Source organism: Hemiscyllium ocellatum, chromosome 19 (genome assembly GCF_020745735.1).
Source record: "Hemiscyllium ocellatum isolate sHemOce1 chromosome 19, sHemOce1.pat.X.cur, whole genome shotgun sequence".
Taxonomy (NCBI): Eukaryota; Metazoa; Chordata; class Chondrichthyes; order Orectolobiformes; family Hemiscylliidae; genus Hemiscyllium; species Hemiscyllium ocellatum.
Window position 1 is genome coordinate 45,660,524 of NC_083419.1, and position 22,495 is coordinate 45,683,018.

Below are 22,495 nucleotides of genomic sequence, written 5' to 3' on the forward strand. Positions count from 1 at the left end.
AAGAGTCTTGTATAAAAAAATTCAGAATAGACTGGTTGGCCTAAGTGATCTGTTTCTTTGCTGTATATTTATGAAATTTTATGCACCATTTAAGGGTCATGTTTTGGTTTCTGGTTGCAGGAAAGAAGAACAGGAGTAAAATGATAACAGCAAGTACAGCAGTAAGTGTTACTGTGAGCAAAAGGATGGCCATTGCAGCAGGTAGGAAATCTTAGATTAAAGCTATAAGTGAATTTGATTTTGCAATACCAAATCTTCTGATTTTTGCTTTTGTTGTCAATAACTTCTTGTAAGAGTTTTATACAGATCATTACATTTACTGAAACATATGTAGCTTGTCATTTGTTTGCTCAAGAGAAATCATCATAATTAACAGAATAACTTTAAAAACGGATTCTTATTAAATTGTTTCAAACTCTTACAAGTAAATTTCACAAATCCTTACAAATGAATCAGTAATACTGCTCTAGCGGAACACTGAAACATTTCTAGGTCAAGTTGGCTTTCTCTGATAATTGTACCATTTGCTGAAGTATTTTCTCAACTTCTGTTGCTGATTTGGAGAAGTATGAAATTCTGAAAATAATGAAAGTATCAGTTGTGTGTGTTAGCTATAAATTTTAGTGGTGAGCCTATTGATTTGCCCAGATTGTTTGTTAATTGCTGGGTTGAACAGTTAACTAGAGATTTTTTTTTCAGTAGAATTATCATCTGTCTCAGTCAACCTTTGGTGATCTGGTCTGTGAATGTATTCTAGAGCTAGAGTTTATGATTTGGTTTTTCTTAATCTGAGCCAAAGTGTTCACCATCAATCACTGCGCCGAATCAAAACACCATCTACTCCTTTGAAAAGGAAAAGATGTTTCTTCATATCCTGTATCCATTCATTTGATTATTTCCACTTATTGCATTATAAAACTGACATTTACAAAGTGAAAATTTAAGAATAATGACCATGCTGACACCTCAGATGACATGAAATGAAATGATGGCCAAGCTAAATGTAAGAGCATAGTAAAGGACAACAATAGTCGATAATGTATACAAAATCTCAGAATAACATCAGCAAAGCCTGTTTAGTTCCTAAGAAAGTGAGCAAAAGAATGTGTATGTCAGCTGGAGTGCTGAAATTGGAAACTGTAAATGAACAATGCAAAGGTAACTATGCACATACTCTTGAATTGGTCTGTACTATGCAGTTCATTTAGACATAATTTTGTAGGGGGAGTTTGCTAAATATCAGGAGATCATATTTCATAATCTTGAGGATAATTGGGAATAATCACAGTGAATTTTATTGCATAGATCCATGTAAGAAAAGTAAGAAGAAACAAAAATCCTGCCTGCAAAAAAGTCATAAAGTCGTAGAGCTGTACAGCACAGAAACAGACCCTTCAGTCCAACTTATCCATGCTGACTATATATCCTAGATAAAGCTAAGCCCATTTGCCAGCATTTGGCCCATATCCCTCTGAATTTTTCCGAGTCATGCACCCATCCAGATGCCTTTAAAATGTTGTAATTACACAAGTCTCCATCACTTCCTCTGACAGCTCATCTCACACACACACACACACACACCACCCTCTGCATGAAAAAGTTGTCCCTTAGGTCCCTTTTAAATCTTCCCCCCCTCACCTTAAACCTATACAATCTATTTTTGGACTCCCACATCCTGGGGATAAGACCATGACTATTTACCCAATCCATGCCCCTCATGATTTTATAAACCTCTAAAAGGTCACCTCTCGGCCTCCAACAATGCAGGGAAAATAACCCCAGCCTATTCAGCCTCTCCCTATAATCCCTCCAATCGTAGCAATATCCTTGTAAATCTTTTCTGAACCCTTTCAAGTTTCACAACATCCTTCCTATAGCAGGGACACCAGAATTGCATGCTGTATTCAAAAAGCAGCCTAATCGGTGTCCTGTACAACCGCAACATGACCTCCCAGATTCTATAGTCAATGCACTGACCAATAAAGGCAAGTATACCAAAAGCCTTCTTCACTTTCCTGTCTACCTGTGACTCCACTTTCAAAAACTATGAACTTGCACTACAAGGTCTCTTTGTTCAGCAACATTCTCCAACACCTTGCCATTAAGTAAGTCCTGCCCTGATTTGCTTTTCCAAAATGCAGCATCTCACATTTATCTAAATTAAACTGCATCTGCCACTCCTCAACCATTGACTGATCTGATCAAGATCATGTTGTACTCTGAGGTAACCTTCTTCACTGACCACTACATCTCTAATTTTGGTGTTATCTGCAAAGTAACTAACCATACCTCCTATGTTCATATCCAAATCATTTATGTAAATGATGAAAAGCAGTGGACACAGCACCTATCTTTGTGGTACACCACTGGTCACAGGCCTCCAGTCTGAAAAGCAACCTTCCACCACCACCTTCTACCTTTGAGCCAGTTCTGCATCCAAAAGGCTAGTTCTCCCTGTATTCCATGCTGAAAGACAGCTTGCAAAATACTGGTGTTATTATGAATTCATCTATGTTATAGTGCTTCAGCTTCACCTGGTGCTAAAGTATTTCCAAACATTCAGGGATGCCAATGGTGATTGCCTACATCGTGGTGCCATTTCTATTCTCGTCACCGAGTATTAGGGATTTTGAGTCTCAGAATAACTCTTTAAAGGATTCTTACAGATATGTGGGTAGCTTGGTTCTCTATCCTGGCACCTCAGTGAATAGATTAGATTAGATTACTTACAGTGTGGAAACAGGCCCATCGGCCCAACAAGTCCACACCGACCCGCCAAAGCGCAACCCACCCATACCCCTACATTTACCCCTTACCTAACACTATGGGCAATTTAGCGTGGCCAATTCACCTGATCCGCACATCTTTGGACTGTGGGAGGAAACTGGAGCACCCGGAGGAAACCCATGCAGACACGGGGAGAACGTGCAAACTCCACACAGTCAGTCGCCTGAGGCGGGAACTGAACCCGGATCTCTGGCGCTGTGAGGCAGCAGTGCTAACCACTGTGCCACCGTGGGATAATGTGTGCCAAGAGGTGCTCTAATTTACACTAGCAGTGGCACTTGAGAACATATTAGTTTTCTCTGTCTGTTTATCCTTGACACCGTAGCCCAACTACCTTCTTTTCCTCTTCAAAATAGACAATTCCTCAATCCATTACTCATTATACCACATTATCCCACTTTGTCTAGACATGACTGTGCCTATATTCATTGTCTGAATGGTCTGCACCTCCATGTACAATAAAGTGCTATGCCAGTGCATAGCCTTTATTCATGTAAGAATGATAAAACTTAAGTCACTCTCTTTGTTAATACCATTTGCTTCCAATGGGCAACACAGGAAACAATTGGGTGCACAAGATGCAAACTGTGCCCTTAGGAAGAGAGGTGGAGGAGGTTGGATGGTGCGGAGGTTGGAGTTTGAGCAAAATTTTCCATGCATATGATGCCAACAGATCCTCCTTTTCTATGTAAAAACATTTTTTATGCTAATGCACATTAAGTGTACCTCTGGGACAATTTTAGGTAATTAAAATTCTTGTTAACTTATGCATGCAAGTCTTCATAATTTGACAGCTCCCTATCATTGAATAGAGGGGGGTGTAGTTTAACTAGGGAGGCAAAATTAGCAGCCTTCTCCTCAGCCTCTGCTGGAATGATGTTACATTTCAATCCACTTTTCATTTCTTTGCTTCCCTTCTATGAAAGTTCTATATAGGAACAGAGGTTTAAAAGGATTCATGAATATAGATCCACGTATTGAGGCACATCTAAAGGCTAACTAATAGAAGACAGGGAGTTCAGATAAAGGGTTCATTTTCAAGATGACAGCCTGTAAGTAAAGGAGTGCTGCAAGGATCAGTGATGGGGCAACAGTTATTTACAATATATATTAGCGACTTAGTGCATTGACTCCCATCACCTATCATGAAATTTGTGTATGACACAAAAATAGGTGGGAAGGTAAGTAGTGAAGATGATATAGGTTAACTGAATGGACAAAAACTTTGCAGATAGGCTGTAATGTGGGAAAATGTGAGGTTATGCTCTTTTGTGGGAAAAATGTTACTTAGAAGAGCTCAATGTTATTTAAATGAAGAAAGACTACAGAAAGCTGCAGCACAGAAATATTTAGGGGCCATTTTTATGAGCCATAAAAAAGTTAGCATTCAAGTCCAGAAGTAATAGGGAAGATAAATGGACTGTTGGCTTTACTTCAAGGGAATGAGGTATACAACTATATAAGGCATGAGTCAGACCACTTCTGAAATACTGTGAACAGTTTTGGTCCCCTTATCTCAGGAAAGATATATTGGCATTGGTGGCAGTCCAGAGAATATTCAGTTGATTGTTCTTGATTATAGAAGGAGTGTTTAATGAGGAGAGATTGAGTGCATTGGGCCTGTACTCATTGGAGTTTAGAAGAATGAGAGGTGACCTTATTGAAACATATAAAATTCTGAGGGACTTGAGAAGGTAGATGTGGAAAGGTTGTTTCCTTTCTGGGAAACTCTAGAATCAGAAGGCATAATCCCTGAATAAGCAATTGCACATTTAAAACAGATATGAGGAGGATTACTTCCCTTAGTGGACAGTCAATCTGTGGAATTCATTACTATAGAAGGTTTTAGAGGGTGTGTCATAAGTATAGTCAAGGCTGAAATAGACTTTTAATCAGTAAGAAAATCAAAGTTATGAGAAAAAGTAATAATGTTGAGGATCTGTATAATCAGCCCTGATTTCATTGAATAACTAAATGGCCTATGTCTGATCTGACATCTTAAGTCTCATGGTCATAATGGAATGTTAGAATTTGTAAAGAAAGGTACCAGAAGGTCAGCATATGGAGTGTGAACATATGTATCTAAGGAGGAGAGATGACCCTGAAGGAAAAGTGTGGAGGCAGTGCTCCAATCACCTTCAAATTACTTATCACCAGAGCCACATTGGGCAATAACTGTCTAGGAAATAACTCTCATCTGCAATTTGATTCTGGGAAAGAGAAATTCCAACTGTGTGGGTCATCATCAAATATGGTGGAATGCCACCATAAAACTGCACTGGACCAACCATATAAATACTGTGGATACAAAATCGGTCAGGCAGTTCTGAGGTGAGTAACGCACCTCCTGACTGTTCAAAGCCTGTTCATAAAGCACAAGTCAGGATTGCAGTGGAATTCCCTCTACTTGCCTGGATGAGTGTAGCTCAATTAATACACAAGAAGCTTTGCATTGTCCAGACTAAAACAGCCCATTTGGCTGGCACCCAACGCTACCTCCAATGATCTCCACCATCAGACTGACTGCAGTGAATACTAATTACAAGATGAACAATGGCAACTAACCAAGGCTTCTTAAACAGCTATTTCCAAAATCAAAGCCTCTCCCACCTAGAAAGAGAGATGCAGTAGGTACATGGGAACACTACCATCTGTAAACTGGCCTCCAAAGCACACACTAAACTGACATGGAACTGTACTGTTGTTCTTTCACTGTCACTGTGTCAAAACCTTGGAACTCACTCACAGCAGTGGCACACACATCATGGTCTGTGGTGGTTTAAGAAGATAGCAGCTCGCCACCACCTTTTCAAATATCCAGTGAATAAATAAAGGCTTAAAAACTCACAATATTCAGCCCATGATTATATCAAATTAATGACAGATGCATTGAGAGTCATAAATTATTTTACTGCTCTTGGCAATAATCAGGCTGACCACTTGTACAACCTCCACCCAGACTTTCTTTGTCAATGTGGACATCTCCACTTGCATCCTGTAGGAAAAGGATAGTTTCTTGTTATTTGGGAGATGGGAAAGAAGATGGTTTCATTAAATGATGGTGCTGTCCTTTCAGTGTGTGAAGTTCTGTTCTTCAGAGCCTCCAGGGGTACGCAATGAACTAGGGGGAATGGATCTGACGGATCTCTATACAATGATTTCTAGCTTCTCCTCCCGCAACCATCTCAAGCAAAATATCACTGACTCTATTCCTTTAAATGGCTAACTAGAAGTTGCTTCTATATATCGGCCTATTCCCCTTGCCAAGACTACTCAGTTTTTCAGATGTGAGGATTTCTACTAGCTGGCTGTTACTTGAATGGCTAATGCCTGCTTCTTAAGAAAGAAAATACTGGGTTAGAGTGAACATTATGCCCACTTGTGTTTCCACATGTCACCTACTTGCTCCCTGTTAAATTCTGCCTTTGTTATTCCCTGAAGTTGTGAATCACCTCGTAGAATATCTTTATTGCCATAAATTCCATCCAGGTGAGAACAACATAGAAAGCTGGTAGCATTTTAGTGCTCCTCTTAATCATCATTATTATTACCATATTTGGTGGAAAACGATGTCACTTAGACCAGTTATGATTTTTTAAATAAATCTACAGTTAGGATTAAAACTTTACTAAGTTGTGCCATTCTAATGACATTCAATAACACATTTGCCTGCATTTATTTCTGTACAGCTGTCAAACAGTCAGGGGAGAAACTGGACCATTTTTGTTTCCAGTTTCTGGGCAGAAAATGGGTGCAATGAGGCAGCCAATCTCCTATACTTGAACTGTAGAGGAAATACATTTGTCACAAAATTGGTTCTAGTGTTCCAGAGGAAACCTTAACAATTTTTCAAAATGGTCATCATGTGCTTTAACTGGACAATAGTTTTAAGGTGCAAACAGGTAATTGGTTTGGTTGATGTCTGCCATATCCAACAGCTCTTGAAGGGATCACTAGATATTGGCATTGAAATTATAAGTTTAGACAGTGTATAATTTGTTTAATGTGGAGCCAGCTCAATGTTAACATGAGTCACTGTTCATGCTCCCTCCCTCCTGACTATCCCTTCTACACCTAACTCACCTCAGCTGGAGCACTGCTGCAAGTCATTTCTGAACCGCAATTTGAACCGCAAATGCTCATTAATACCATAGGAAAAAAGTTAGGGATGAAGTTCACTGTGGTCCTGCCACCTGTCTCATCAGGCAAAATATTCTGAGATCATCCGATTTCTAGGCTGAGAGTTGGATCTTCAAATTCATTAAAATTTCATATGCAACTGAACTGTGTTTAAATGTTAATTGAACAATTCAGGAAATAAAGGAGGAGAGAAAAGTTGCATGGGGGTCTTTGTATTCTTGTAATGTAGTTTACTAAAAATGTAAGACAGCACTCATTAGTCCTGATACAGTAACATGTATTTTAAAAATCAGCTTTTACTTTTTCTCCTACATTCATTTGTTTGTTCTGTAGTCATTTCTTTACAGCAGCCAAATATTAATGAGTTGTTAGCCAAAGATGGCACAAAAATGAAAGTTTGATTTAAGTTAAAGACAAATTATGATATGGGTCGCACAATATTGTTCAATTATCAGCTGCTTACGCTTCAATAAATAATAGCATGATGCCAAATTAATCTCAAGAACTCAGTACAATAACTTCTGAACAATCACAATCCTTGGGAACTTACAGAGTTGAATCTCTGGCAGGTTTGTTAGAAGCTTGGGGTCAATGTAAATGAAAACAATTTGTCAGTAATTTTGCTTTATGCAGCAGTTTGAATGCACTGTGTTTACATGCTGACAGACAAATGACAATTTTCTATTTTTATTTGCTCTTACAGTATGTATGCCCCAGGCAGTCTGCCTCAGCATTGACTTGAAATGAAATTTGTACATCCTCTTTTATTATGAGATTTAAATTTTTTTTTTCTTGTCATCCAGTTTGCTGAGTAAATATCACAAAGAAAGCACAGATCTGTGGGGTAAGCAATAGTGTATTCTGGCCTGTTTTTTTGTATGAGACCACTCTATATTTTTACAAAATTCCAGGGATCCCCTTTAACACAGAAGTATATTTTTTGCATTTTTTTTACTTAATGGGATGTGAGCATCACTGATTAGGTCACAATTTATTGTTCATCCATAATTGTCCTTAAGAAGATACTGGTGAGCTGCCTTCTCGAATCACTGCAGTTGTTGGGGTCTAGGGACGCCCATAGTGCTGTTATGAAGGGAGTTCCAGGATTTGGCAATGTAGTCCTAAGTAAGAATGATCTGTGACTTAGAGGGGATCTTTGCTGTTGGTGGCATTCCAATGATCTGCTGCCCTTGCCATTCTAGTTGGTAGAGTTTCCAGATCTGGCAGATGCCGACTGAGGTGCCTTGATAAGTTCCTGAAGTGCATTTTGTAGATTATCCATTCTGCTGCCACTGTGTGCCAGTGGTGGAGAGAGTGAATATTAAAATTGGCAGACAAGGTGCCAATCAAGCAAATTGTTTCACCTCAATGGTATTGAGTTTCTTGAGTGTTGTTGAATCTGCACTCATCCAGGCTGGTATGGAGTATTCCATCACACACTCCTGACTTCTGCCTGTACATGATGGACAGGCTTTGAAAGTAAAGATATGAATTACTCATTCCAAAATCCCTAATTCCTCGACCAAACCTTGAACCTGTTTTATTTAAATGGCTGGTACATTTCAGTTTCAGGTCAATGAAAGCCATGGGAATTGATAGGGGATTCAGTGATGGTGATGCCTTTGAATGTAAAAAAAAGACAGTTTGATTTACTGCTATTTGAGATGACCATTACTTGTCACATGTATGGTGTCATTGTTACTTGCCCAATCTTGAGTGTTGTCTATGTCTTGCTGCATATGTACAGGGCCTGCTTCAGCTTCTGAGAAATAGAGAATGGTACCGAACATTGTGTAACCATCAGTAAACATTTCCACTTCTGGCTTTATGATAGAGAGAAGGTCATTGATGAAGCTGAAGATGGTTACGTCTAGAACAATATTCTAAGGAACTCCTGCAGTGTTATCCTGGAACTGAGAGGACTGATCTCCAATAATCACAACCATCTTTCTTTGTGCCAGTTATGATGCCAGCAAGTGGAGAATTTTCTTCTCGATTCCCATCAATTCCAATTTTGCTGGGATTCTTGATGCTACATTCAGTCAAGTGTAACCTTGATGTCAAGAGCAGTCACTGTCAGCTCACCTCTGGAATTCAGCTCTTTTATCCATGTTTGAACAAGGGCTGTGATGACATCAGGAGCTGAGTGGCCCTGGAGGAACCCAAACTGGTGTCAGTGAGCAGGTGCTGTTTGATAGCATTGATGATGACACTTTACTGATGATCGAGAGTCAATGAATGGGGCAATAATTCACAAGGTTGGATTTGTCCTGCTTTTTGTGTATGGGACTTACCTAGACAATTTTCCATGCTGTAGGGTAGATACCAGTGTTGTAGCTACATTATCATAGCTTGACTAGGGGTACAGCAGGTTCTAGAATGCAAATGTTTAGTACTGTTGTCAGGGGCCATAGTCTTTGCAGTATCCAGGGCCTTCAGCTCTTTCTTGATATCAGGTGGAGTGAATGGAATTAGAGCTGTCATGCTGGGGACTCATGAGGAGGTCAACATGGTTCATCCATTTGACACTTGATGGTAGAAAAATTCTACAAATATTTCAACCTTACCTTTAACATTGTTATTCTGACTCCCCATCATTAACGATGGTGATATTAGTAGAGCTTCCTTCTCTATTGAGTTGTTTAGTTGTCTACCACCTTTCAGGACTGGATGTGGCAGGAATGCAGAGCTTAGATCTGATCCATTGGTGTTGAATAACTTAAGTTATCACAAATTTATTTCCTTACTGCTGCTTCTGTGCATTTAACATTAAAATCTGACCACAATGAGGTCACTGCAATTGCAACAATATATCTGGCCTTGGAATTGTAGAAAAATCAACCTAGATTCACTCTATTGTTATTTTGCTGGAAACATGTATATATTGGTATGTGGTAAGAAAAGGAAAAACTCTTGACTGAAGTATAACCCATGAATCAATAACTTTAGAAGGTTATTGCTCTGGGCCATAACTGAAGAATGGATGTGTATAGAAAATATCACAGAGAACTACTAGTGCCACGACTGGATATTTACCTTGCGTCTTCAGAAAAGGCAAAATCATTCTCTGCATTTTGCTACGTCTTATGGTTTATAATTAAAAACTACTGTGATGTATTTTTAATAGCAGTTTTAAATTTTGTCTTGAGTTATTTCAAATGTTTGTTCTGCTGTCACCTCAGATTTCTGTAACTAGACGTTGACCTGCATCTACCTTTCCTGAATTTCCTTCCAAGAATCATGCCATAAGCAACACACTCAGATCAAACTCCAAATACAGTTAACATCTTTTCTTTGTTCAGCCTCTTAAGTCTCAGCACTGCTCCATCATTCTCAACAGGAAGTAATTTGTATAATGGTAATTATTTTCCCTCTCTCTCATATTTCATGCTGGGATGCAGTTTATTGGTACCAGAATTACCTTCTCCATTAAGTTTTCCAATGACCATACCTGAGCTGCAGCAATTGATGCCAGTACTTCAAGATTTGCTGGGAAGAGGTGGTGGGGGTTTTGGATGGAAGGGGGTGATAATTGTACAATTTCATAGTGCTGGCGAAATTTATCTCACTTTGAATTGCTACTGGAATGTTAAGAGTAGGCTCTAGCCATGTGTGAGCAACAGGGTTGGGTATACTAGTTAAGCTGGGATGCTGATGCAGAACTGACAGTGATTTTATTTTTCTTAAGTAAATCCCAATTCTGTGAGCAGTGGCATTCTATCTGATACTTAATTTTAAGGATCGGTGATGTGTTAGAGTCTATGCCAAGACCAAAAAAAAGTACTAGTCATTGGTAATTTACTCAAAACATTCATTAATAGAACCAGGTCCTGATCATTATGAGAATTTCTCTTCATCTCTGGAATCTAAATATAGTACCAAAATCACAATAGAGTCTAAGAATGAATTCTATCCTTTTAGTCAGAGCTAGTTTGAATACTTTAGCCACAAAATTTGCATGTGTGGTGGCTGTATTTTGAGAACTACAAGTGACATTTTGTCCCGCAATGGTATTCCACAATGTAGACTTCTGGAGCTGACTGCACTGGATGCCATTTTGGTGAGGACTTTGCTATATACATAGGGAATGTCTGCCAAAAGTATGCAAAGTAGGCAGATCATGATGTCAGTGCTGATTTGATCACAGTACTTACATTTTGAAGTTTGTGAGTCCAGCTAATCCTTATCTTAACCTCTTAGAGCTGAATTTGTATTCATCAGCTGGGAGGACATGCCACCAACACTACTTAAAGGGCTCATCTACAACTTAAAGTTTAGCTGCTAATTGATTTTTACTGGCTTATACAGCAATTGAAGAAGTGGAAGTTTCAACAGTTCATAGAGTCATAGAGATGTACAGCATGGAAACAGATCCTTGGGTCCAACCCGTCCATGCCGACCAGATATCCCAACCCAATCTAGTTGCACCTGCCAAGACCTGGCCCATTTCCCTCCACACCCTTCCTATTCATATACCTATCCAAATACCTTTTAAATGTTGCAATTGTACCAGCCTCCACCACTTCCTCTGGCAGCTCATTCCATACACATACCATCCTCTGTGTGAAAAAACCGTCCCGCAGGTCTCTTTGAAATCTTTCCCCTCTCACCGTAAACCTATGCCCCCTAGTTTGGGACTCCCCCACCCCAGGGAAAAGACTTTGCCTTTTTACCTTATCCATGCCCTTCATAATTTTATAAACCTCTATAAGGTCACCCCTCAGCCTCCAAAGCTTCAGGCAAAACAGCCCCAGCCTGTTCTGCTTCTCCCCATAGCTCAAATCCTCCAACCCTGGCAACATCCTTGTAAATCTTTTCTGAACCCTTTCAAGTTTCACAACATCTTTCCCATAGGAAGGAGATCAGAATTGCACGCAATATTCCAACAGTGGCCTAACCAATGTCCTGTACAGCCGCAACATGACCTCCTAATCCTGTACTCAATACTCTGACCAATAAAGGAAAGCATACCAAATGCCTTCTTCACTATCCTATCTACCTGCGACTCCACTTTCAAGGAGCTATGAACCTGCACTCCAAGGTCTCTTTGTTCAGCAACACTCCCTAGAACCTTACCATTAAGTGTATAAGTCCTGCTAAGATTTGCTTTCCCAAAATGCAGCACCTCGCATTTGTCTGAATTAAACTCCATCTGCCACTTCTCAGCCCATTGGCCCATTTGGTCAAGATCCTGTTGTAATCTGAGGTAACCCTCTTCACTGTCCACTACCCTCCAATTTTGGTGTCATCTGCAAACTTACTAACTGTACCTCCAGTGCTCACATCCAAATAATTTATGTAAATGACAAAAAATAGACTAACCAGTACCAATCCTTGTGTCACTCCACTGGTCACAGGCCTCCAGTCTGAAAAACAACCTTCCACCATCACCCTCTGTCTTCTACCTTTGAGCTGGTTCTATATCCAAATGGCTAGTGGTCCCTGTATTCTGTGAGAACTAACCTTGCTAATCAGTTTCCCATGGGGAACTTTGTCGAACGCCTTACTGATGTCCATATAGATCACCCTGCCCTCATTAATCTTCTTTGTTACTTCTTCAAAAAACTCAATCAAGTTTGTGAGACATGATTCCCCAGTTTTTGTTGCAAACGTTTCGTCCCCTGGCTAGGCGACATCATCAGTGCTTTGGAGCCTCCTGCGAAGCGCTTCTTTGATGTTTCTTCCGGTATTTATAGTGGTCTGTCCTTGCCGCTTCCGGTTGTCAGTTTCAGCTGTCCGCTGTAGTGGTTGGTATATTGGGTCCAGGTTGATGTGTTTGTTGATGGAGTTTGTGGATGAATGCCATGCCTCTAGGAATTCCCTGGCTGTTCTCTGTCTGGCTTGCCCTATGATAGTGGTGTTTTCCCAGTCGAATTCATGTTGCTTGTTGTCTGCGTGTGTGGCTACTAGGGATAGCTGGTCGTGTCGTTTCGTGGCTAGTTGATGTTCACGTATGCGGATTGTTAGCTGTCTTCCTGTTTGTCCTATATAGTGTTTTGTGCAGTCCTTGCATGGTATTTTGTAAACTACATTAGTTTTGCTCATGTTGGGTATGTTGACTATCCCTAATCAGTCCTTGCCTTTCCAAATACATGTACATCCTGTCCCTCAGGATTCCCTCCAACAACTTTCCCACCACTGATGTCAGGCTAACTGGTCTATAGTTCCCTGGCTTGTCCTTACCACCCTTCTTAAACAGTGGCACCACATTAGCCAACCTCCAGTCTTCTGGCACCTCACCTGTGACTATCAATGATACAAATATCTCAGCAAGAGGCCCAGCAATCACGTCTTTAGCTTTCCACAGAGTTCTAGAATACACCTGATCAGTTCCTGGGGATTTATCCACCTTTACCTGTTTCAAGACATCCAACACTTCCTCCTCTGTAATATGACATTTTGCAAGATATCACATCTATTTCCCTATAGTCTATACCTTCCATATCCTTTTCCATAGTAAATACTGATGCAAAATTCTCATTTAGTATCTCCCCCATTTTCTGCAGCTCCACTCAAAGGCTGCCTTGCTGATCTTTGAGGGGCCCTATTCTCTCCCTAGTTACTCTTTTATCTTTAATGTATTTGTAAAAACTCTTTGGATTCTCCTTAATTCTATTTGCCAAAGCTATCTCATGTCCTCTTTTTGCCCTCCTGATTTCCCTCTTAAGTATACTCCTACTTCCTTTATACTCTTTCAAAGATTCACTCAATCTATCCTGTCTATACCTTACATATGCTTCCTTCTTTTTCTTAACCAAACCCTCAATTTCTTTAGTCATCCAGCATTCCCTATACCTACCAGCCTTCCCTTTCACCCTGACAGGAATATACTTTCTCTGGATTCTCGTTATCTCATTTCTGAAGGCTTCCCATTTTAAAGCTGTCCCTTTACCTGTGAACATCTGCCCCCAATCAGCTTGTTTTGCCTAATACCGTCAAAATTGGCCTTTCTCCAATTTAGATCTGGTCTATCCTTCTCCATCACTATTTTAAAACTAGTAGAATGATGGTCGCTGGCCCCAATGTGCTCCCCCACTGACACCTCAGTCATCTGCCCTGCCTTATATCCCCAAGAGTTGGTCAAGTTTTGCACCTTCTCTAGTCGTTATATCCACATACTGAATCAGAAAATTTTCTTATACACACTTAACAAATTCCTCTCCATCTAAACCCTTAACACCATGGCAGTCCCAGTCTATGTTTGTAAAGTTAAAATCCCGTACCATAACCATCCTATTATTATTACATATAGCTGAGATCTCCTGACAAATCTGTTTCTCAATTTCTCTCTGACTATTAGGGGGTCTATAATACAATCCCAATAAGGTGATCATCCCTTTCTTATTTCTCAGTTCCACCCAAATAACTTCCCTGGATGTATTTCCAGGAAAATCCTCCCTCAGTACAGCCGTAATGCTATCCCTTATGAAAAATGCCAATCACCCCCTCTCCCACCCCACCCCCCCTCATCTCTTGCCTCCCTTTGTATCCTTCCTGTAGCATTTGTATCCACCCCCACCCCCCCACCCCCCTCCTGTCTTGCCTCCCTTTGTATCCTTCCTGTAGCATTTGTATCCTGGAACATTAAGCTGCCAGTCCTGCCCATCCCTGAGCCATGTTTCTGTAATTGCTGTGATATCCCAGTCCCATGTTCCTAATCATGCCCTGAGTTCATCTGGCTTCCCTGTTAGGCTCCATGCATTGAAATAAATGCAGTTTAATTTATTAGTCATACCTTGTCCCTGCCTGCCCTGACTGTCTGACTGGCTTCTGTTCTCAACTGTACCAATCTCAGATTGATCTCTTTCTTCACTATCTCCCTGGGTCCCACCCCTTACTAGTTTAAATACTCCTGAGCAGCTCTAGCAAATTCCCCTGCCAGTATATTAGTACCCTTCCCATTTAGGTGAAATCCGTCCTTCTTGTACAGGTCATTTCTACACAAATTGTTTTGCAGATGCTATATGTTATTTCTGACATATACCATAACCAGGAAGCATTCCATATCCTCAATGTGTGTCCATTAAGTTGATGTGTTACCATTAAGCTAATTGTATAATACAGTTCTGTATATGAGATCCTGGCAGCTGTCATGATGCTTTCATTCTCCAAAAAATCCCTAAATCATCTGGATAAACCATCAATGCTGAAATACATGGCAGCAGCTGATGCATCCTTCCCCAAAATCTAAAGGCTGGGAGGTTACAACAGCTATTGAGGAGGCGAGGCAGTTGGAAAATGGGGTTGGGGAAACGGAAAGGCTGCAGGAGAGTGATGAAGAACAAAGACGGAGTGATAAATGTGAGTCAGGGAGGCAGCAAGCTGGGAATATGCAATGGGGGAAGAGGTCAGGGAAGTTGTAAACGAGGGAGAAGATAGGGAGGCTGCAATGGGAATGGGTAAGAGAGAGGCTGCCGGGGAGAAAGAAAGGGAGGCTATAAGGGTTTGGGAGTTGACAGGAATAAAGAAGTGAAAAATTTCAAACCTGTGAAAAACGGACCATGCAACTTGCTAAGATTGAGGAAAATGTGAAATGATGTAGATAATGAATTACTTGCAAATGAATAACGAACTGCTTGTTTAAGGCTACATATATTCAGAAGATAGTATATCAGGAAAATGTAGTGAATGCCATTGTATTCAACACTGTTGAAAAATGTGTTGCTGGAAAAGCACAGCAGGTCAGGCAGCATCCAAGGAGCAGGAGAATCGACGTTTCAGGCATAAGCCCTTCTTCTGCTCCTTGGATGCTGCCTGACCTGCTGCGCTTTTCCAGCAACATATTTTTCAGTTCTGATCTCCAGCATCTGCAGTCCTCACTTTCTCCTGTATTCAACATTGTGTCAATTGTTAAATTTAAATCTGAAAATGAAATCTGAAAATCAGTAAAAATGGTTATAAATACTTGGTTAAAGTCTTCCAGATTTCTGAATGTGTGATAAAAATGCAATAGCTGTGATTTCACCGACCTGAAAGAGATGTTCAGTGTGATGGATTTTGTGTGTAGGTGTGTACATCAGTTATTCTGAAGAAAAGTGTTTCTCACTTCTGTTTGTTGCATTGTGCCAGATTAGGTACTATGATATCAAGGAAACGTATACCTTTTTGTGTGTGGTGGTTCTAATTTTAATGGGCAATTGATAATTATTCAGTATATTGATAAATTCTTCTAGTTCTGCCTCTGTACAAATCCAAATTCCCCGTGCACCAACCCAACTACAAAATGTACTTTACATCACCGCAGCACCTAATAAAGGTCTCAGTGAGAATGAAAAGGTCTGTGAAAATCAATAAATAGGTCCCCAAAATTCAAAAGGAGCTACTAGAAAAAGAAAATTGTATCCTGTAAGCCATTTTAACAAAACAGATTTCTATGAGACAACAAGAGCTATCCACTGGCCACTTTGGTACATAACCCATTCACTCATGGACAACATATCCACACATGTACAATGAAAGCCTTGTGGCCATGTGAAATGTGTTCTACAACCTACTATCTAATGTCATGCAACATCAGCACCTGAAGCTGATGGCAAATGTGGGAATTAGTGATTGTGCTTTTTCCCCATTATTTTCTTTTCCTTTCATCTTTGTTTTTCCCATTGCAGATCTTAAGTGTGAAAAGAGAAAGGAAAGAAACAAAGGCTGTGATGAGAGGAGACTGAGAAAAGGAAGAGGTTGCTGCTTAGAGAATGTGCAAATTGTAGATGTAGGAAACGTGAAAAAGAGCTAGGTGTGAGAATACCATTGTATTTGGTGGTTACAGCCCTGTCACTGGCTACAGCCTCAGTAACAGTTGCCCCAGTGACGGCAGGTATAATGCTCCCCATGTACATGAGAACATTCCACTGTGCCTGTCCTCAACTGGATCCATATTGCTAACTGAAGTTATAGATTCATCTTGTCCACCAAGAGAGAGCAAGTTATGTCACTGTATGTAGTGCAGTGTTTGTAGTATGTAGTATTTGGGTAATGAATAGGTGCTGATATACAAAAGCTGTATGTACCACATATGTGAATGTGAGATAAAGCTATGAATGTCAGGTATGATTGGTTTTGATAAATAATCGGGGTATTGTACATTGAGTAAGGTGTAATAGTAGTTCAGCAGAATATGGCAATTGAAGATATTATGGTCCCTGTTGTTGTCATTGCCAGACAAGTCAGATTACAGTTAGAAACCGAGCTTGTTTGATCATATTTTGACTTGTTTTGGTTTTATCAAATTGGTCTCTTGATGAAACATAAGCGCACAGTGCTGCCCATAGCCCTTTTAAAAAAGGTTTATTAACAAAAAAAATGAAGCTTAAATAAAATAAACCAAACTATCTACTATAATACAAATTTAAAGTAAAAGCAATATCCCATTAATCCCATAAGTCTTTTATACATTGAAAATGATTAAAATACACTCCTGGTTCAGAATCCAAAGCACAACTCGTACAAAATGCCAGTCGTGTAAGTACCAACTGGGCAAGTTTATAGAGTCATAGAGTCACACAGCATGGAAACAGACCCTTCGGACCAACTCATCCATGCTGACCAAGTGTCCCAAACCAAAACTGATCCCACTTGCCTGATTTGGCTCATTTTCCTTTAAAGATTTCCTATGCATGTACCTGTCCAAGTGTTGTATCTTTACCTGCAACTATTACTTCCTCTGGTTGCTCATTTCACAGAAGAACCACCTTCTGTGTGAAAAAATTGCCTCTCAAGTCCCTTTTAAATCTTTCTCCTCTTACCCTAAAAAATATGCCCACTAATTTTGAACTCCCCCACCCTTGAGAAAAGACTTTTGCTATTCGCCTTATCTATGCCCCTCATAATTTTATAAAGCTCTACAAATCACTTGTGACTTTAGCATTTAGACTAGAACTGCAGAAAGCTTCTCAATGGAGCTAACCTATACCCAAACTTCTATGTATTCAATTTTAGGTAATCTTTTGATGGTTTTATCCCAACTCTTCTGGTCTGGGACTAACACGTAACTCTCTTTCTAAATTAACCTACTTCACTATATAACCTTCCCTTCTCAGGAGCATGGGTCTATGTAGCCATCCAATTACAAGGACTTAACAGAACTACTCCAATCAAAGTAAAAACTGAAACCTAAAGGTCTCCCTCACTAAACTATGGATCTTTTCCTTTTGCTTTAAAAAAGCAAAATTAAAAGTTCCAGAAGTCTCTAATATATCTGGAGGGCCTGTTATTTACCTTGCTAAGCCAAACATTAATCTAAAATAAAGTTCATTAGGAGTCAGCAAAACCCATTCACTCTAAATCTAGGTCTCAAAACTATTTTCAAAGAACTGACCATGGCTACAGAAATACTTACTAGTTAATTTTGGACATCCAGAAAACCCATTGGTTATGAAGTGAAAAATCTAAAAATCCAAATTTACGATAAATAATATGAAAAACTATATATCCTAGTTTACATTACACTAACCTAGCATAAGGATATTTAACTTTTTGAACTTATGGAACTTATATTGAGGCTATAGATTGTAAATAGTTGAGGTCCAGCATTAAACTCTGTGGTACTACTCCATGAGTAACAGATTGTCAATTCAAAAATCACCAAATTCATCCCAACTCTGTGCTTTTATTAGTAACCAATCCTCTATCCATCCTAAATTATTATTTTGTGCAAAGTACTGCTATTCCACTTCCCTTTCCTCCTTCCTACTTTTTTCTAAGTAACTTTGAATAATAAACATCTAGCCCTTCCCAATTTTAGCCAAATTTTGTTGTTGCCACAACATCATATTCCTGTGAGGCTATTTGTGCTTGTAACTCACCAACCATAACTACTGCACTTTAAGAATCTACTTACAAGCATTGTAAACATGTCTATACATTTGTTGTAGTCTTTCATAGTTTGCTGTCTTAGATGGAACTCTCCCTTCTCTAGTATTTTGAGGTGCACTCACCTTATACACCTTATCCCTCTTTTCCACCTTTGAAATAAGAGCAATCATCCCTACAAATTTAAACCATTCCCAACCAGACTAGTGAATCTGCTCACTAGGATCATGTCATTTGTCCAGACCTGTTGATGTGCAATCAATCCCTTTAGAATTGGTGCCTTGCATCTTAGAAGTAGTCTCAGTGATCCAAGAATGTGAAGCTCTCCTTTTTGGATCATTCATCAAACTATTCAATGGTTCTCACCATCTTCTTATTTCTAGTCTTGCTGATGCATGGTTTTGAGAGGTAAAGTCAGGATCACTACATGAAAAGTCCTACTTTTAAACTTCCATCCTAGCACCTGGAAATCTGACAGTAGGACCTCAATGCCCTCCCTTTCTATTCGGTCACAAGATGAAACACAAGATGAGAAAAGCAATATGAATGGGACCAGAACACAGGACTCTAGCTTTCTAAAAATCATCCAACACCAGGTTATAGTCCAACAGATTTGTTTGGAAGTTCTAGCTTTCAGAGTGCTGCTCCTTCATCATGTAGCTGTGAAGCATGATCTATTTCCAGGAGCTGGCTCTATTTCCAAAGTAGAAATTTTAAAAATGCTACATGAATTGGCTGCCTGCTGACTGTGTACTTTTTGAGCAAAATAGAATGCATCTACAAATACAATTTTGCAAGTGCAAATTCACCCCATCAATTTATAAGTGTGTGCATGCATGAGAGAGGGAGAGACAGAGTGTGAGTGAAATAGAACCAGTCTGACTCAAGATTGAGGTACAGACAGACTCTAACTTCACACTTTTAATGCATTGTCTGACCTGAGATGTTACCTTTTTCATAAAACCTTAAATTAGGTCATGAATGTGACTCAAAAGAAGTTCTGGGATTTGCATATTAATGAACCAAAAGCTGCAACCCATTCTAAAAGATGAAAGACTTAACAGCAATCTAGGTTTGTTCAATATATTGTTTTAGTTGCATGACACTGCAATCTTTTGCTATAAATTCTGTCTCTTATGATATTGCTCTGCAACTACCCGATGAAGGAGCAGCGCGCCGAGAGCTAGTACTTCCAAATAAATCTATTGGATTATAAGCTGGTGTTGTGTGATTTTTAACTTCATCCACCTCAGTCCAACACTGGCACCATCACTTCTGAAATGTGGGATTCTAACTTAAAAGAAGTGATTCAGAGTTGTATGTATTTTTACAAAAGGAAAGATTTCGAAAGATCTTTAAAATACTGAGAGGCATGAACAGTGTGAAAAAGCCACACAATCTGAAATGTTGCATTTAGACTAAAATCAGTAATCATGTTTATTTTCAAGTTGGGTAATTACATCGAAACAGCAAGATACTCAATGTAGGACTGCTTAGAAAACAGTTACGTTTCAATCAGTCCACAAGGGTTTAATGTATTTACCAGAAGGCATTAAAAATGTTTTTTAATGCCCGTTATGACCTTGTTTATATAGAGCGAGATTTCTTAGTCATTAGTTGAGAGCCTAGATTTTCAATCGGCAACAATTTACACTCAAACAGCTAGAAGTGGGGTCCAGATGGGCAAAATGAAAGTGTTTTCTTTATAACCATTCATTGTAATTATGTGTAATTACAGGTGCAGATTTTAAATGTCCAGGAAGCATTCTTGTGATATGATGATAAAGTTATGTGTAATTCTTTCAATCATCAAATAATTACTCATAAAAGGAGGCCATTGCATCTGATGTATCTGTACTGATTCAAAATGTCTCTCTCCATCATTTTCCCTGTAGCACTGTATACGTTATTGCTTCAGTTCATGACATAATTTTCTTTTAAAAAAACTCACTTCAATCTGCCTCCAGCGCAGTGCCAGGCAGAGCATTTCACCAGCTAACCACAGGTTGTGTAAAACAGATTTTCATCATAACACCATTACTTCGCCAGACAATCAGGAACCTTCTGGTTCTCAATCATTCTGCCAAATGGAAAGTTTCTCTTCACCTACTCTGTCCAGATTCCTCATGATATTGAAAACCTATCAAGTCTTCTCCTCTTTGCTTCTTCAGAAATGTATCCATCTAACTGAAGTTTCTCATCCCTAGAACTATTCTCTATAATCTCTTCCTTATCTTTTTTAATGACTTCAATCCTTTCTAAAATGTGGTGTCCAGAATTGAAATAAATATTCTGCTGAGGTCAGACCTGGGTTTTATAGAGGATCATCAACTTTCAAGCTTTTGTATGTTATACCTCCACTTATAAAGACCCATTGAAATTTAAAATGGACAATTAAGGGGCAATAGCATCATCAGAGCAAAGTTGGTGGTGAAATTTTTGAAAAATCTTTGAAATTATTCAAAAGGCATTTAACCTATTGACAGCCCTTACTACATCTAAAGGGAAAAGGAAAATAAAAATACTGCAAATGCTTAAGATCTGAAATAAAACTAGAAAGTTCTTGGAAAATTTAGCAGGTTTGGCAAAATATATAGAGAGAGAAACATGGTTAATTTTTTAAGTCCACTATGATCATTCTGGAAAGATTCTTCTTGAATCTCCTGCCCGAAGGCACACTTCCCATAACTATTTGTGAACCTGCAAATTGCTGTGATTGTTATGACATGGAAGCAGGCCTTGGGTCCACTTCAATCAGAATAGAGATTGAAGTAGATAGTGTTAGAGTTATTTACATCCACATTCTAGTGGTCTAGCTAACTGAGCTAATAAGTCACTGATCATAACTTTAAGATATTAATGCATTAATAATGTCCTGCACCCCTCATTTCCTACTCTCTGTAAAGAGATTGAATGCAAGTTGGCCTGCTCATTTGTTCACTTTATAAATTAATCTTCCACTTATTTCCATCACCCTTCCATCCTCTCTTACATTTTATAGAAGTAGGCCTGTGACTTGCAGTATAAGTTATAGATCTCTGACTTACTTAAGTCCTGACACAAGAATCTATATTCAAGTGTCAGTTGCATAAAGAAATAAACAAGTGCAGGTATTTATATACTGCCTTTTATGATCTCAAGATTCCCTAAAGTATTTTAATAATAATGAAGTACTTTTGAAGTTTAGTCTCAGTTACACAAATTCACATTAAAAATACAGAACAGAAACAGGTCATTTGGCCCAATTAATCAGTGGTGTCACTTATGCTCCCTCGAGCCTCCTTTCATCTTTCCTCATATATCTCCGGAGATCTGAAATAAAACCAGACAATTCTTGGAAAACTCAGCGGTTTGGCACAATATTCAGAGAGTGAAATATTATTAAAGTTTCAAGCCTGCTTGACTATTCTGGAAGAGTTATTCTTGAATCTTCTGCCTGAAACAACACCTTCCATAATTATTTGTGAACCTGCAAACTGCTGAGATTTTATGACATGGAGGCAGACCTTGGGTCCTTACTGTGAATACACTATACATTATTCACTACTATCTACATTAAGAAGTTTCTTCCAAATCTACCAAATTTGATTTATTGGGGATTAAATTAAGGAGCTCCAGATTTGCTCATCCTGAAACCTTACATAATAGGTTTGTTACGATAGCCCTTAGTCTTTACAGGAGGAAGGGCAGGCCCAGTATGTTTGACCATTGCTGAAATGTTTACCCTCACATAATGATTCATCCTTGTAAATCATTTTGA

The 22,495-nt window shown here is 39.2% G+C and overlaps 1 protein-coding gene across 1 annotated transcript in view; it reads left to right on the forward strand.

Moving 5' to 3' along the window:
- The window catches only part of LOC132825070 (voltage-dependent calcium channel subunit alpha-2/delta-4-like), a 477,734-nt gene that overhangs the window by 242,558 nt on the left and 212,681 nt on the right, over nucleotides 1–22,495 (forward strand). Inside the window, exon 26 of the mRNA XM_060840078.1 lies at nucleotides 121–201. Coding sequence (XP_060696061.1) covers nucleotides 121–201 — 81 coding nt within the window. The remainder of the gene's footprint in view (nucleotides 1–120; nucleotides 202–22,495) is intronic.